We start from the raw sequence: 18,684 nt of genomic DNA on the forward strand, positions 1-18,684 counted from the left end.
TTTGAAAACAATTTTTCTTGCGAACATTTTGTGTGTCTGATGTCAGGGTCTGCAGAGCATTAAAACAAGTACAGAAAGGTAAATCATCTGAGGAAAACTTACGAGGAAAGCAACAAAATGCACGTAAAATATTAGATTTTCAAATAGAAGAACTAAGGGAACACACAATAAGTTTTCTTGCCTTTCAATTTTACTATACAGTAAAACCTTGGATTACAAATAAATTGATTTGCGAGTGTTTTTCAAAATGAGCGAACAATGAAGAAACATGTTTGATAAATGAGTGATGTCTTGCAATATGAACAGCATGATTTGTACATAACTTGTTTCACTTGCGAGCAACAACAAGAGGCAATGGAGGGGATCTCATCTGAGAAGGAATAGAAGAAAAAAACGGACGAATTCCTCGCTTCAAATGAGATTAAAGAGGTGTGTAAAAAGTGGGAAACAGTACAAAATTTTGTTCAAATTCACCACCCTGATAAGGTTGTAGCAGTGCGTGTGATAAATCTGTTTACGACAATGCAATGTGACATTTCCACAAAATCCCCAAAATGAGACAAAAGCAGGAGTCATTGGATAGGTTCTTAGTCAAAGCAAAAGATTCCAGTCAGTTAAGCAGTCAGAAGTGATTCCATTAGTGATAGTGAAAATATTTTCTTTAAATGTTCAAGAAGTTTACTAAGCAGTAAAACAGGTGAAAGATACTCAAAAACAAAATACAGTAAAGTAATTTGCGTTGCACTATTGCATTGAATTTTACCTAAATTATACTGTATTTTATATGAATAAAAGGTTGTGAAATGAATTAATCTGAGTTTGCATTGCTTTTTTATGGAGAAAGTCATTTTGATATGCGAGTGTTTTGGATTAAGAGCACGTCTTCGAAACGAATTATGCTCGTAATCCAAGGTTTTACTGTACAAGGAAAGACAATTCGCAAGGAAAATACCATACCTTGACTTTGGACATGAGGGAAATGTACGATTTGTACAACATTTATTGTGAACAAAAACAATTAACACCTGTCAAAGAGCATACATCAAGGTACTATTTTTAACAACAGTTTTAATTTACATTTCCACACACCATGTAAGGACACATGCAAAAATTGTGACCTCTACGAAAATAAAATATCAGTAGAGGAAGATCCACAGACGAAATTGGAATTGGAAACTCTACATGAACTATATTTGAAGAATGCTAAAAAAGCTAGGGAAAGCTTGAAAAGTGACAAGAAAAGAGCTGAAGAATCTCCAGAGACAACATACACTTGTACCATGGATTTGCAGAAAGCATTACCATTTCCTGTATTAATAGTGTCAGAGGCATATTGTCATAGAAATACTCGTATATGCTATTATAATTTGGAGTTCATGATGTAGTAATCTGTCCTCCATGTATGGGATGAATAGGTTGTCTTCAGGTGTTCACAAGAAATTTCTTCCTGTCTTCTTAAACATTTCAAAAACAATGCAGCAGACAAAAAACACATCGACTTATATAGTGATGCGTGTCAGGTCCCTGAAGAATATTTAAGACTCCACGTGGTTACTAGCTGGTTTATGAACGATTTTCAACTTTGTATTGAAAGTACGTATATAATTTTATCTTACCATAACAATTATTGTAAATGTTAATTAATGTTTATGGTCTCTTCTTTAAAATACAATAATAACCTCGTGACATACATAATCCTATGTCTTGTAAATTATAAAATTAATCCGGTGAAGAATTTGATTAGATAATTAAAAATAATTTATATCAAACATATATGTAGGCAATAAACGCATAAGACTTGTGTTTATATTTTCTTTTGTAGTGCTAGTATATTTTTATTGTTTTAGTAAATGTTCTAACTTTTCAATAAACTTTTTTTGTGACTTCATATGAAATAAAATTTCATGTATTTTCTTATTGTATGTTCAAATGTTACCTTGAATTTGTAGGGAAATACAGAGAATTGAAATTAATAGAAAACACATATGTGGTGTAACTTTGTACCACCATTAAATATCAAATTTCACCTATTTAAAATATGATTTTTGGTGTTTATTATGTCTCAACCCATAAAATAAGTAGTTTTCTTAAATAATTTACTTTTAAACATCAATTTCAATAGACAATATTTTAGGTAAGTATAAAAATATGATAGAAGTGGTACAAAGTTATACAAAGTTACCCCAAATTACTGTATCTCATGTGTTCTTGAGTAAAAATCGCCCAACTCTGTGGGCCACGTGTGGACAACTTCATTGTTCGATGCCGCATATAGTGAGCTTCCACAAGCTGGCACTAGCAAAATAAATGCACTCTGTGTGTGTGTGTGTATGTGCACACGCGTGTGGACACATGTCGTAAGTTAACAATCAGGTAAGTTTTCTTTTTTAATTACCATATAAATAGATTAAACATTTACTAACATTTTACAAGTATATAGTAGAACCCTCATAAGCAGTTAACTTGCTTCAAAATCAGTTTTAATTTTAAAACATCTGGAAAAATATCTCAATTTTTTTATCGATGAATTCTGAATTTGCAATCTTTTGAAGACATTCATTATTACAATTTCAATAACTTCTTCATGCAGTAACCAAGATTTCAAATATAACCCCACTAATTCCATCATGTACTGTTAGAGTGCTTTGATTTATCTACTGCATTACATGCATAATGTGTGAAAGTCCTTATTACTAATGCAGATTACGTAAGAAAATTTACCACATTGAATTTCGTACTTTGCTTTATGTCTTCCACTATCACCAGAGAAAATATGTACTTTAGTTTTATAATTCAAATAAATTTACATCAAAACAAATCAGTCACTTGTGTAATATTTACTTATTTTACACAATGAAATGGAAATATGTCTTTAAGCAGAAGGGCTGTAACCCAAACAAAGAGAAAACAATGAATATGATATAAAGAAATGAAAAGATTAACTAAATAATGATCAATTTCTGTGTTTAAAAGAAAATCTTACCAGCTGCCGAACTCTCTGTCGTTCTGTTTCAGGTGTAAAATCATTGGACATTGGAATTGGAGTCCTGCTTTTGCACAGCACTGCCCGGGAATCACCTGCATTGGCAATGTACAACTTCCCTAAAATGAACAATGCAACTAATGCTGTGCAGCCACCTTTAATTTTGTACTTTTGCTTGTCTTCTCCAATCAAATGGTCCTGCAAAATATGAAAGAGAATTACAGCTGAATGTGAAATATCAATAGTATCTAATAAATTTAGATCCTCGAGTCTGTAAATTCAGATTCTTAGAAAGTGCAATGTTATGGAGTGTTGCATTTACATTTTCGCATCTCATTATTAGACAGCTTAATCTATGGTCAACCACCAGTTCTAAACTTTTGTCAGAACCAGAAAAAAATACTGTAAACATAGGGAAACTGAATATATATATATCAATGAAATTGTGGAAACTACATTTAATAATAAGCAGGAGTTTCTGTAATCAGTCTCAATGGTTTATCGAATCAAATTATTTAATTATACTGTATATTCATATATGTACATACACATACACGCACAACAGTAAGTACATTAACATATTTTAAAGCTTTTAATAGAAAAAGGAGCATCTTCTGCGGACCTCTGGAAAAAGAACTAAAGAAGAAACTAGTGAAGTGCTTTGTATGGATTGTGGCATTGTATGGGGCAGAAACATAGACATTACGATGAAGCGAATAGAAGCATTTGAAATGTGGATATGGAGAAGAATGGAACGTGTGAAGTGGACAAACAGAATAAGAAATGAAGCTGTGTTGGAAAGAGTGGGTGAAGAAAGAATGATGCTGAAACTGATCAGGAAGAGGAAAAGGAATATGTTGGGTCACTGGCTGAGAAGAAATTGCCTTCTGAAGGATACACTGGAAGGAATGGTGAATGGGAGAAGAGTTCGGGGCAGAAGAAGCTATCAGATGATAGACGACATTAAGATATACGGATCATATGAGGAGACAAAGTGGAAGGCAGAAAATAGAAAAGACCTGTCCTTGGGCAGAACACTAAATGAATGAATGAAATTACAAATAATTGTTTCCTACACTAAAAGGAAAGTGATTCTTCCAACATCACAACTCGGAATCCAATTGACAGGACAATCAAACTATTTTTCTTTGCACATGCTTCACAGACAAAGAATGTTCATTAAGAGCATTTATGAAGTGCATCTTTCCATTTATACTCCAGACGACATTTACAATGTTTGCACATCAGAACTGAACCCATCACAATAAAGATTTCTTGTTTAAATTCATTCACTCTATCTATAATTGAAACCCCATGTTTCTTCGGCATTTTTCTTTGTTTTCATACTTGGACCTACCAGATACATCTGTTACCATCAATGATGAAAACACAAAGAAAAAAAAATTCTCCGTGTGTCTACAGAAAGCCAGGAGCAGCAATTTGCACATATTAGTAATACACAGAGAGAGCATCAGAGGGGTTGGTAGCACATGTTACAGGATGATTTGGTGTAGTGTCATTTTCGTTTTATTATTAATTTTCTTTGTCTTGCTAATAAATTCATAAATGGATTTATTAAAAAATAAATACATATAAACAGAATTGACGTTATTTCGCAAAATGAGGTAAAGTTCGCTTTATCTTAAAAATTCGCGTTATTTCGCGATTTAAAAATGAGTCTTACAATGACCTTATACAAACCTAGGAACAAAATTTGGGCCACTTGAATTTTCCAAGTTCCAGTTATAACATACTGCACATGCTCAGTAAGCACTGAACATGCGCAGTATGTTTCTGGGTCTGAACAATAATGTATTAATGGATTTTTGATGAGAGCAATAGAAACTGTTTTGGTTTTGTCATGGATTGCGAAAAACAAACTCCTCTAGTTAAAGACAAATTAAATGTCAATGTCAGTGACACTACCAATATACAAAACGTATCAGTTGATTATCGCAGTCTAAAGTGAAGAGTGGTTGCTTTTTAAATTCTGTAATGCTGAATAGGCCAACATGGTATTTATTCGTCTATGATTTTACAAAGGAAATTCGGCTGCTTCTGTCAGTGAATACCAACGTTTCTAGAGCAGGAGAGTTCCAGATTGGAGAGTACTGTATTTACCAGGGAATGTATTCATGCCACATACAATGTGTTCAGCACCTCGAACCTGGAGATCCTGCCCAATGTGTGGATGTTTGTAAGTAGCTAAATGGTGATCAGTTTGTCTTAGCCAAGTTTTTCGAGCACTGGTCCAAGTATGGATCACTTACAATGGCCCATTCTGAACCCTATATGTGCGATAATTCTGGAAGCCCAACAGGTGGCCTGGATGGCATTCGTGAATCCGATACTGACAGATGATCAACCTGTCTCAGCCTGAAAGAGCCAGGTCCCATTCCCAGACTAGTATCTGATAAGCCCAGGACCCAGAGTCCCAACTCTACAAATGTGAACTTAAAACAAGATTACTGCTTTCACCTCACAGAGGACTGATTTAAAGCATACATTATAAAGTGAAGTCAGCTCCAAGGTCAAGGTGGGAGACCAGGCATATGCACTTTAAATCATCTCAACTAACGAGTTTATCGAGACATGTCAACCGGCTGTTGCAAGTGCTGTCACAGTACCTATCGGCTGCCACTGGGCACCTGTACAGAATGCGAGGGAATGCTTTGTACATTAAATATGCGTATGCCTTTACCTCATTTGATGAAATGGGCAATAAGACATTACTTCAATATAAGGCTTACAAGACCAAGTTTCTCTTCTTAAATCTCATACTAGAACAACTATAATTTGCGTTTTCTCTTTATTTTGTCGTACAGTGTCCTTAAACTACACCGATCACATTTGTTCCATTATTTCTAAAAATGTTTGTTGTTAGCTCGTAATTTCTACGAGTACAGATGATATACTCATAAAGTGGTTTAGATTATCAACAAAAGGTAAGTATACATAATAGAAATTCTGAAAATATTACAATATGGAAGTGACAATGAAAGTACCACTCATAGTAGAAGGATCCTATTACATTTTAACATTTCTCACAATACACTTGTCTCAGAAATAGAAAGATTATACATCTTTAAAATGCTTATGTCACAGATAAAGTCTGTAGTATAAAACGACTTTTCTTTAAAAGAGAGAGAAATCAATTATAAGCGTGGAAACAGAGTTGTTTAGAAGATAGTCATAATTCTAGGAATGAAAGCAATATTTAAAAAAAATGTACCAGAAGCTACTGTATATTTTAAACATATCTGACAATATTTGATACTGACCAGAAAGCTCAGTGATGACATTGCAGTATTGACAGTATTTCTCTCTCATTCTTACTAGACATTTACAGAAAAGAGTGGAGTCTTACCATATCCCAGAAGGCAGATTCTAATGCACCCATTATTAGTGAATCATTAGTCACTTCCTTCTCGACATACAAAGTTGTTCCACGTCTGTTTATTACATCGCCATCAACTGGCGGCAGAAGATGATCAATTACATCGACAAGCTTTTCCTGTATGGAAAAACAATAATTATTATAGGTATTTACTAAATACTAAATGCCACACAAAACAAAAATAAAATAGCTAATTAATAAATGAAAGTCTATCTCTGCAGCATTACTATTGGCACACAAAGTAAAATAGTAACCAGGTTAAGAATAAAGAAGTGGCTAGGCTTTAGACCTGTTGTGCAATGCTGTTAATGGGAAGTTAGAAAAATTAATATATTTGCAATGAGTATGGACTATAATTTTATGCAACAAAAAAACTATATAAATACAGATACAAACTCATGGCAAAGATATGTAAACATGTGATACCACTGTAACATGTGATTTTAAAATCTAATGGTTTTCATAACAGTATAAGAGTACAAAACTATTAATGTTTTTTTTTTTTTCTAAAATCACCGACATAAAGTAATGCAGTAATACAAGTATATTGTCTAGCAAGTCTGTGCACCAGAGTTCATGCAACACACCCACATATGAGACCTGCGGATATTAGGGGCAAACTCAACAAAGAATCTCGAAACTTGTGTTTTGCAAGTTCGCCCCTAATATTCAGAACAAATCATACGCAAAAAGTAATTAAAATGCAATTATAATGATGTAAAAATCTTGAAGGGTGTAGTATATCTCAATAATTGTGTGATTAGGTGTATATAAAACATTCATATTTCAGTATCTTTCAGTCCTGCTGAAATGAAATTTGCCAAAGTTACAATTAATTTCTTCTGCTTTATTCTGCATGTTTAATATTTTCATAGAACTGTTTTTTTAATTAAAAGTGATTCATTTTCAATTGTGGATGAAAACTGTGTAGTTAGTAGGGCATTTCCTTGATCTCTTTCATAAATCTGTAAATTTTTAAATGATTCTTATTTATAATATTTATAATAACTAAACGGACAACACGATTTAAAATATTTTACTTTCCTTTTGGAATTTTTTACTTTTATAAAATCCAGTTTATGCAAAATTTAATTAAAATATCGGTATCTTTATGAGCTCTCAGGGAAGACAAATGTAAATTTAAAGTTTTGGTAAATCACACAAGAAAGATAAAAGTGTAATCTATATAGGCTAAAGAAAAAAACTAAATTGAAAAATGTGCATAAAGGTATACCTCTCCACCCAAATCGCAAATATATTTCATATCAATCTGCATGTATAGGTATAGAAGTAGCAATAATATATTTATGTCAAGTCTCGTTATAAATATAAAAAAATAACAGAAGAAAAAGTCTTACTTGAATATGAACAATATTTGGATAAAAAGCTAAAGACTTGTAGCTTAAATATCCCATCATATTAAAGCATGTACACATTTCTTAAGTATGACTGAACTTCATCCTATTTTGCAAATTATGCATTTCATTAAATTGCTATACAGGGAAATAGATTGAAAGTGTTCATTGTCTAAGCTAAATATAAATGAACATAGAATGAGATACCTCTGATTCAGGTTATGGTTCATATGTAAATCTATTTTCAGGCAGTCCATCTCACTTGATGTGTGTCAGAGGAAGAACAATTATTGTTTGTATACATCTGAAGTCTGATTAGTGTAATGTTACTAGTCAGCAATGTATGCAATGGAGGAGGAAAGAAACTGCTCATCCTAACCCATTATCTCCTGGCTTAGTTGCCTCATGTGATGCCTTATTGGTGTCACTTATGAAGTTCAAATCTGTCTTTGGACAGTTGACTAAACAATATGGATGAGACATATTTATATTAGAAAACTACACTTATTTCTTATCAATTGCATCTCATATTTTTGTCTGTAGTATTTAAGAATTATTGGTCTGTTTCACAATAAAACTGTAAATAAGTAGGAGAATTTTGCACGTCATCAATTCTAAAGACTCAATTCGCACATACACATTCAAATACTAATTTATAATGCCTATACTAATTCGTCACATAAATGCCAACTTATTTGATAAAGTTCAATTAGGTACCAACAATGAGATCTTATTGACAACTTCACTATTTTCTTTTGAACATGAGTGAAAATGATATCAGAAGTTCTTTAGATTATTTGAGAAAATTTAATATGAGTCAATCAACAGAGAATGCCCGAAATCTTAAAATGTAACACGTAACCTACATTATTAGATCACTGTTAACTATGCTCACGTGGAGAATGTGATGAAGTTGGTTGGCAGCAGCTCCTGCTGCTCCTATACCTGCATGGCCGTCGAAAAGGGCAAAGTATGTATAAGGTAAACAGCATGCTGGGTTGATGCGTTCTGATGAGATGTCATACTGCTGTCTGAAATCTCTTGTGCTTCGCTCTTTGAATTCTGGACGCTCTAAATATGCCCTTCTTATGCATGCCTGATCTTCATTCCACACAGATTTGCCAGCATTTACTGCTCTGCAAGTACAAAGAACAAACTCTTAACATGGGAATAATGAATAATAATAATAATAATATTGATAACAATAAAAACAGTAAATACGTTGTACATTATTATAACTGTGAACATGCACACTCTCACTAGGCCTCTCTCAATTTTAAATGAAACCAGATTTGGGGAGTCTTTCCAAGTTCTAAACTTCTGAATTTCGTAGTTAGAAATTGATGAAAATCAATATCTTATATAAATATAGGGTAGGGTCAAATACATTTTAATGTTAATTTCTTAAAAAAAATATCTTAATCTATTGTAGGGTGCAACTGAATTCTAGATTTTCTACAAAACTTTTCAGACTAAAATGCTAGGTGCTAAAATACGAAGAAGAAAAAAAAGTTGCAGAGGTTAACCATGGATACAGATTCCACAGATAAGGTAGGTTACTTTACATCAGTGATTTGTTCTAACTTAATTGTGTACCAGTATTATTGTTATCATTGTCACCGTTTATCATTAAAGTGTGCATGCAGTATTTTGCTGCTCACAATATAGTGAAACAATGGAGAATTTAAAACTAGTTTGAAGATTGATTTGCTCCATTAAGGGTGAGAAATGTCTTCTATTCAATTGATAAATGAGTTCTATTCAGTCAATACTTAACATAAAAACACAATAAAATATGTTATAACAACATTTAAACAGATTTAAAAACAAACGTTTTCGCCAATTTTGATTGGCATCTTCAGGTCGTGTAGGTCGAATAGAACATGTTATAATAAGTGAACACTTGGTATATAAAGTTAAAAACAGAAGTTAAAACTATAATACACTTAAAACAGAGAATATAACTTAGAAAAATAATAATAATATGCTTAAAACCGAGAATATAACTTAGCAAAGTAATAATAATAATAATAATAATAATAATAATAATATTTCCATAATTGGCCACACGACCGACCTGTATGTAGCATCGCCAAATCTGCCTTGAAAACTGTACCTGCAATGACGGAAGTGTTTGCCATTCCCTTGGGTCACACACACCTCTTTCAACATAGTGCCTCTACATACATCGTGGTGGCTTTTGCTAAGTTATATTCTCTGTTTTAAGTATATTATAGTTTCAACTTCTGTTTTTAACTTTATATACCAAGTGTTCACTTATTATAACATGTTCTATTTGACCTACACGACCTGAAGATGCCAATCAAAATTGGCGAAAACGTTTGTTTTTAAATCTGTTTAAGTGTTGTTATAACATGTTTTATTGTGTTTTTATGTTAAGTATTGACTGAATAGAACTCATTTATCAATTAACATTGAACTTAACGGAACCAATATGCCTTTAAAATCTTCTATTCAAGTTAGCCATGCTAGTCACCAAGTTTTATCAGATTTCACAGCACATGCTCCACTAAAATACCAAGATCGTAAGCAGATAATACATATGAACCTGTTGTCATATTGAGAATGTAGAATCACTCTACAAAAATATTTTTTTGAACAGAACAGCTGTATTAGGAAATCTCATTATAGCAGGGGGAAAAATTGCTGAAAAAAAAAATGCGTTTTCCCCCAAAGCCATAAAACTTCACATGAAGAAAGTACGTGAAGACATAAGGCAACTAGGCCAGGAGATAATGGGGTAAAGTGGTCAGTTCCTTTCTCCCTCCATTGCACACATTGCTGACTAGTTACATATTATACTAAGCAGACTTCAGATGTATACAAACAATTGTTTTTCCTTTGAAACATATCGTCAAGTGATATGTACTGCCTGATAATGGATGTACATATCAGCCAGAACCTCAATCAGAGGTAATTCCCAGATTAGAGAGCTGAAAATAAAGTCACTGATTTCGAGGAATTCCTAATTACGAAAGAAAAGTGTGCATGGCAGGATTTCTGATGTAATACAGACTGATTTCTTGGGAGAATTCAGATGACTGTAAATTATTATAGATAAGATGTTGAAAGCATTCAGAATTTTAAGATGAAATATGTCTTTTAAACTTCATTTTGTGCATTCATGTCCTGATTTTTTCCCTTCCAAGCTACAGCAATGCCCCTGATAAACACGGAAAGTTTCGCAATATATGACCACTGAAAAACAATATGAAGGGAAATAAATGCCTAAAATGTTAGCCATTTACAGGTAGAAAGGAAAATTAAAAATTTAAGTCTAACTGTTCAACTATCTCTGATTGAGGTTCTGGCTGATGTGTACAGACACAGAAACAAAATTTTGGCCTACTGAGTTTTCCAAGTCTCAGAAAGTTTTCAGTTATGACTTGGAACTTGGAAAATTCAGGTGATCCAAATTTTGTTTCTGGGTCTGTATATTTCACTTGACAGTATGTGTCAGAGGAAGAACAATTGAAGATCTAACATTCTAAATGTGCTAAGTGCCAATTTATCAAATTTCATTTTATTCAATCTAAGGGAGGAACATCCATATGAGAATATCATGTTAAATTGTCATTGTCGTAGCTCAACTGTGACTCATTCGTGAGCCAAAAGATGGTATCTCAACATGCATTTCACAGTGTATTTTCATCAATATCTCAGAAAGTTGTTTTTAGCACTGAGCACATTAGAATGTTAGGTCCTCAATTGTTTGTATACATCTGAAGTCTGATTAGTGTAATATGTTGCTTGTCAGCGATGTACGCCGTGGAGGGGGAAAGGAACTGACCACCCTACTCCATTATCTCCTCAGTTCCCTTACGTAAAATAGATTCTTATATTCTTGAGCAGCAAGGCTGCACTTAAAGCTCTTAGTAAGCACAAGATTACATCACAGCTGGTTATTTTTTTTTTTATTTTAGTAGGTTATTTTACGATGCTTTATCAACATCTTAGGTTATTTAGCGTGTGAATGAGATGAAGGTGATAATCCTGGTGAAATGTGTCTGGGGTCCAGCACCGAAAGTTGTCCAGCATTTGCTCATATTGGGTTGAGGGAAAATCCCGGAAAAAACTTCAACCAGGTAATTTGCTCCGACCGGGACTCGAAGCCAGGCCACCTGGTTTTGCGGCCAGACGCGCTAACCGTTACTCCACAGGTGTGGACACACACACAGCTGGTTATATATTGTCCAAGGAAGACAGAATGAGGTTAAACCAAACATATTCAGCACAGAGAATTCTAGCCTTTAAACGAAGTGCAATAGTGACATAGGATCTCAGAATCACATACAGACACATGCTTAAAAGTTATTCTACGTCATATTGTACCTTGTTTAAAGGCTAGAAATGTCTGCAATGAACATGACTGGGTTAAACTCATTTGGGTACCAGTTCATGTGGGATCTAAAGAAATGGAACATAGTTTTTTTCCAATTTCCCACAAATTTACTTTTCCTGACTTATGCCGTTTAAAAAAGAAACCGATTCATTTGTTCATGTGAGACTTCGACTTGCAGAGAACACTGTATCTTTGAAAATTAAATTTGGTATCACAGAATCTTGAACAACCCTAACTAACGGGTCTGTATTTCCGGGTTAGAAACACAGAGTTGATGAGCTGATACAACTCTGGTAAGCACAATAAATCAATATACTACAGTGTATCTGAAATATAACATATGGGCCTGTAGAGTAATACTTAAAAGAAATGTTCAGTCTACTGCGACAAAATTTTTCGTTAGATATTTCAAGAAAGAAGGTCTCTGGGGTGACCTATAAAAGTTGGACAAGCCACTATGCTTATTATTTAAAGTGGAGATTATAGTTTTAAGTAACACAAACAAATCAATTCTCAATCACATCATCAAGACTGTATTTTAAGCCCCTGACCAGTGACGAAAACTTTCCACTTATTAAGTAGGTCTACTGTAGTCTCGACAATGAGAGCAAAAAAAAGAGAGAAAAAGAAACGTTAAAAGGCGGAATTCACTGAATTAATTTAGTTATGTTCTAAAAATGATGGACATTTATGTACTTTGGACAGTTTAGTTTAAAATGCTCTTCATTCTTTCTTACTGCTTCTAGGAATTTCAGCCTAGTTCTGATTGTTTGTAGTTCCTTTGTACTATGTGAATTTTAAATTTTGTCTCCCTTCCTGAATAATTCGAGTTTTAAATAATCCGAGGTAGATTCAGTCCTATCAAACTCAAATTATCGAGAGACTATTGTAATTTTTTTAGCTTACTAACTTGGCCAAGTTTCATTATTTATAATTGTACTGATATAACTCTAACTCACTTCTTATCCTGATCGGCAGATGAACTACATATTTGCTGTTCAAATGGCTAATGTATACACAACACATATTTGTTGTAACACACAAAAATACGAAAAACTGTGCACATGCATTTCAAAATGGATCAGGATTGAAAAATAAATGTTATCTGGAAATTAACTATTCAAAACACTTTTATCAATTACTAGTATAGACCACACAGAATACAACATAGAACTTCGCTCTTGCTATGGGTGACTGAAACTGACTGAGCTGTGAATGCATAGCAGAAATAAAAGGGAGAATCCACAGATATAGACTATCAAAGCTGAGGAATCACGAATCACACACTAAATTAATGATTCTCTCATCTAATAATGACTACCCTAATTACTTTAAAATGATAAGCAAATAGGAGCTCCAAGTGAAGCAAATATTGTGTGGCAATTTGATTAGATCAGTAAAGTTCTTAGAAAATAATATCAGCACCGTTTAATCAGAACCAATGTTAAGGTAAACAAACGTGGAAATGGGCCTTGTTTTGAAGTCTATTGACACAGCCTTAAAAATTTAGTCGACTTAAGTTTGGTAAGCTGATTGCTAATGAGTGAGCAATACACGTGCAGCTCACGAGGCTGTAAGCAAGGCAGCAAAGAAAGCAACAACTTAATCAGACAGAAAATTTTCAGGAAAAACATAGTAGAAAATGCTTCTTTTCACATCACTGCTACTGACACTGCCTGCATTCCTTGCCTACAAACTTCAGTGAGATATTACACTCCTGTCAGATTAAATAAACGGACGCACTTGATGATTATTTGATATTATTTATTCTGAATTGTTTTAGTTTGGTTCGTAATGGTCCAATGCTGCTTGAAGTTATTATATATCATTATTTCTTCTTTAATTTCGAAGGCGTGTCGTGCCGTAAGATAACCTACATTTCTATTGTTACAAGTTTCTTTCAGTATACTATGATTACTATTGAGATTTTGTTAATAGTTAGTCATTTTTCGAGTAAGTGTTAAACTGAAAAAAAAAAAAAAAAAAAAAAAAAACGGATGACCAAAAGTTCATCCCTTAGCCTTAAAAAAAAGAGAGAAAGGGGGGAAAGGAAATGAAAATCTCCTTCATAGTGCTAAGTCCGAGAAAGTATTGTACTTACCCATGAAAAGGTCCAATTTATATTCAAGTTCCTATTTGTGTGGTATGAGTTTGGGGCAGGGACACACTAAAAGATCTTAATATATTACGATCATATTTACTTGTCTATTTTGCATACGGACGCACGTTTCCTGTAATTTGGATAGTTTTATGTTGTTTGATTTCTATATTTAATGCACCAAAATTTCGCGTTGCGTCATAAAACGTCTTTACACCTATTAAAATACTAAAACTAAGCTCCATGACCAAATATATATTACCAAATTTGCTGAAAAACTGTAATTTAAAACTGTTCTGTAAGAGCTCACAGTGCATTTAAACATACTGCATAAACATTTAAATTCATTAGTTGGTTTCCAGAGCTGGCAACACTGCTATCAAACCACATTCTATAGTAATGACTGTCAAGAAGTGACTTATCCATTTAATAACCATTTAACTATTGAACTGAGAAAATGAAAATGAACTGTGTGGTTTAAGTCGCTCTTTATACTTGCCATTTTTGTCATTCAATACTTTCATTAGTTAGCACTAAGGGTCTTTAATCCTCTTAAACACCACTTACAAAAAAGCGGGGGTTTAAAAGCTGCATTGTCTAGTCCTTGTGACTTTCTTGCATTTCGAGTCTTGTCAACCAGGCTTAAAACCTTCTTAAGTGGCAACACATCGACTCAACTACACTCAGCCTCATTCTTAACTCTTACTACATATAAATTCTAGCTCTATACATAAGTATTAATTTACAGAAACCATGGCTCAATCAACAGTCTGGTATGGAACAGAGACATGGGTACCCTCTCCTGCAGATAAAATAATCTTAGCACCTGGAGGAGAAAAATCCATGGACCAGTACACTCCCCATTTCAAAAAGCTACTGACAAAGAAGTCACTTAAACCTACTTATTCAGATCGAAAACTTCATCTTCATTCCTTAACAATTTATTGCAAGGATCTACAGTGTCTGTGGAGCTAACAAGAAAAAGTGCGCGTCCTTTTGTAACTTTGAATTGTTCAAGACCACACTTTGAAATACAGACGTAACCCATAAAGTACAAGACAGATTTTCATCTTATTCATGTGTAGAAATAACGGACAAATAATAAAACAAATGTAAATACATCACATCCTGTTCCATAACCATTATTCCACAATTATCTTTCCTCAAAAAATTATTTTTTGTACTGTACTTCATGGAAAAATAAGTGCCTGTAATGATTTCCCACTTAACTGGTTTGGCAAAGGCTAGCATTCTTTCAAATGTTAATGAGTAGAAGAGATTATTCCAATTTTATCTTTCCTCAACACACTTATTCAGATCGAAAACTTCATCTTCATTCCTTAACAATTTATTGCAAGGATCTACAGTGTCTGTGCAGCTAACAAGAAAAAGTGCGGGTCCTTTTGTAACTTTTAATTGTTCAAGACCACACTCTGAAATACAGAACTAACCCATAAAGTACAAGAGAGATTTTCATCTTATTCATGTGCAGAAATAACGCACAAATAATAAAACAAATGTAAATAGGTTACATCACATCCTGTCCCATAACCATTATTCCACAATTATCTTTCCTCAAAAAACTATTTTTTGTACTGTACTTCATGGATAAATAAGTGCCTGTAATGATTTCCCACTTAACTGGTTTGGCAAAGGCTACCATTCTTTCAACTGTTAATGAGTAGAAGAGATTATTCCAATTTTATCTTTCCTCCACACAAGGTTCTTTGAAGGTCTTGAACTTGCATTGTATATACGAAGTCTTTGGTCCTTAGATTCTTTACACATGTAGTGGTAATCACCAATTTTATCTATGATAGAGTACACATTTACATCTTTGCTTGTATCAGTTTTCGAGTCAGTCTTTCTTGCGCAATGTTATTCTTTAAAAAAAGAAAAAAAAATTAATAATAATAATAATAATAATAATAATAATAATAATAATAATAATAATAATAATAATACTTCTGAAGAATTGATTCTGCACAATGAATCTTTTGCATCCAGTTCTTACTGCCATTCAATAAGATTTGAGTTTGTCATCTATTACATAGGCCCACCTTTACTTTTGTATTCCTTTTAGTTTCATTGTTCAATATTTTTATGCAATGCCACAATTTTTGTCTAAAATGCATTTAATTTCTCTTCTATTTCACCCTGCGATCGATCGTACCTTATGTCACAATCTAAATATTCGCAATGATTATCTCTTAATATAAAATTATGTGTAATCTTTATCCCTGTGAATGTTTTCCTTCACAAACAATGAATTTAGTCTTTTTTTTTTCCCCAATATTTCCCAATTTATTGTGAAATTTGAATACACAATTTTATTTACAAACAATTACTCTTCAATTTGTCTTTAAGGCCAGTGCACACCCCACGCTATACTATATAGCCCTATGTTTTTGTGCGATATTATAGCATATATATAATATGAGTTTTATAGTTTGAAACAAACTGTAAAGAACATTCCTCATTCCACTGAAGACTTCACCTCACACATCGGAAGTAATGTAAAATGCTTGACAACAGCTTAATTTAAGTGAGGACTTTGACTGCTACTGTTCTTTTGTCAGTTTGTCTTTAGAATTTGTTTGTTTGGAAAGGGAGAAACTTTCACTGTGTCCTGGACAGTACGTTGTGTCTCCATGGAAGGGAAGGGACAGTATTTTTAACGCAAAGATTGTAGGAATGCAAGCTGCAACCACAATTTGTTTTGTCATTCACACTCCCCCATCTGGAAAATTTGGTAACAAATGTGAAGAACGGAAGGAGACGGAGAATGAAAGCACTGACATGGATAACCACGATTCAAAAACATTGTAAACCCTCATTAAAATCTGTAGTTTTCCCTTAAAACCTCCATTTTTTTTTGCATGCCCTTTTCCTTTATCTTAGGCAAATTCCAGGAAGTTGTCTCCTCTCTCCGAGATTTGCTGGGCAGTCATTGAAACAAGGTTACTAATTTTTAAGAAGTTGTGGTGCGAGTACTTTGAATAATATTTAAATGTCATTTTATTTTAATTTTTTATGTCATTTTTTTATTAGTTTAAGGGCATTTTAATGATCATTTTAAGTAGATTTTTAGGTCATCAACATCTGCCCCCTAGTCATAACAGGCTAAGAACATTGAATGAACATTCGGGCAATCATTTGTTTACAAAATAAATAAATAATAAGGCGAACATGGGGAAAGAAATTTCTTATATCCAGCCAACACAAATAACAACTGTCAAGTGCAAGGTTACAACGATCTGTTACGGTGTTTAAAATAGCAGGCCTACTATTGGAATTAACAGCCTGGAAATCTATAAGAACTGCACACCAAGTTTTTATTAATCAACCCTAGGGAAGCAGGTTAAGAGGCAGATCGAAATCCAGATGGTGAGATTGTGTAAATAAAAATATAAGGAAATGCAGAATTGTTAACTGGGAGGCAAGATCGAAAGATAGGAAAGACTGGAAGCGGGCAGTGAATTTCCATATAGGAATATAGAGCCATTTAAGAAAAAATATCGGTATTTGAAAATTTTCTTCATATTGCGCAGGTCGCTAGTGATGACAATGCAGTTTCGACAGTACACTGTAAGTAGGTTTTTCAACTTTCAAAATATTTAATACTAGCGACCTTTGCTGTTAATGTTCGACAATATTTTTTTATGACAGGCCTAAATGGACGAACAGGTATATACCACCACGTTAATGTTTAATATTTAAAATAAAGTTGCATCATATAACTATTACAAACTTTAAAATGGGTTAAACAGTACAAATTTACATAACCGAATCTGTGAGAGAGACATTCTACACAAAAGTAAAACATGCGCTGTATGTATACAGCCAACATAACCTAGACAACAAGACACTTGGTTTGTAACTGATGAATATTATTTTACAAATGTACCTACTTAATTTCTTGCCTGTTTAAAGTTTGGGTAATAAAAATATATTCCATAAACATTCCTATGCATTGTCTAGTCGTGGGTTTTCTCTGTAACTACGAGCTGTCAAAAGTTCAACTACCCCTGCCAAGGTACAACATTACAGAACAAATAATAGTAACTTACTCGGCATATCCTGTGTTCCATGGCAGTTTCGATATATCCCTTGGAACTATAATTGGTCGGATGTGGTGGTCTGCTGAAACCTGGATCTCTTCCTCCGTGTGGAATTGGAGAAAATGCGGCCTGGTATACGGAAATTTTGGGCCTAAGGCCCTGTCTTCTGCGCTGCTTTCCGATTCCTTTAAAACAGGCAAAGGTTCAAGGCCTCCGACGACATTAAACAAGGCATTCCTAAAGCGGCTGAACATGGCAAGGTGGAACTGCAGAAACTCTGTCAATATATTTCTTACATACGATGTAAACAGTTCCATACGATTCCATAAATTAACAGGAAGTTTCCATGCTCCTCGACGTCGTGGCACTAGTCAAGTGACATTGTAAGACACATAATGGAGTATGTGTAATAATTAATAAGATATAA

General features: G+C 33.6%; 1 protein-coding gene across 1 annotated transcript in view; it reads right to left on the reverse strand.

Moving 5' to 3' along the window:
• The window catches only part of LOC138707631 (protein phosphatase 1H), a 35,192-nt gene extending 16,559 nt beyond the window's left edge, over positions 1 to 18,633 (reverse strand). Inside the window, exons 1-4 of the mRNA XM_069837303.1 lie at positions 18,267 to 18,633; positions 8,631 to 8,871; positions 6,351 to 6,497; positions 2,984 to 3,181 (exon numbers count right to left, since the gene is read on the reverse strand). Coding sequence (XP_069693404.1) covers positions 2,984 to 3,181; positions 6,351 to 6,497; positions 8,631 to 8,871; positions 18,267 to 18,574 — 894 coding nt within the window. The 5' untranslated portion in view covers positions 18,575 to 18,633. The remainder of the gene's footprint in view (positions 1 to 2,983; positions 3,182 to 6,350; positions 6,498 to 8,630; positions 8,872 to 18,266) is intronic.
• Positions 18,634 to 18,684: the final 51 nt, after the last annotated feature.

Source organism: Periplaneta americana, chromosome 10 (assembly GCF_040183065.1).
Source record: "Periplaneta americana isolate PAMFEO1 chromosome 10, P.americana_PAMFEO1_priV1, whole genome shotgun sequence".
Taxonomy (NCBI): Eukaryota; Metazoa; Arthropoda; class Insecta; order Blattodea; family Blattidae; genus Periplaneta; species Periplaneta americana.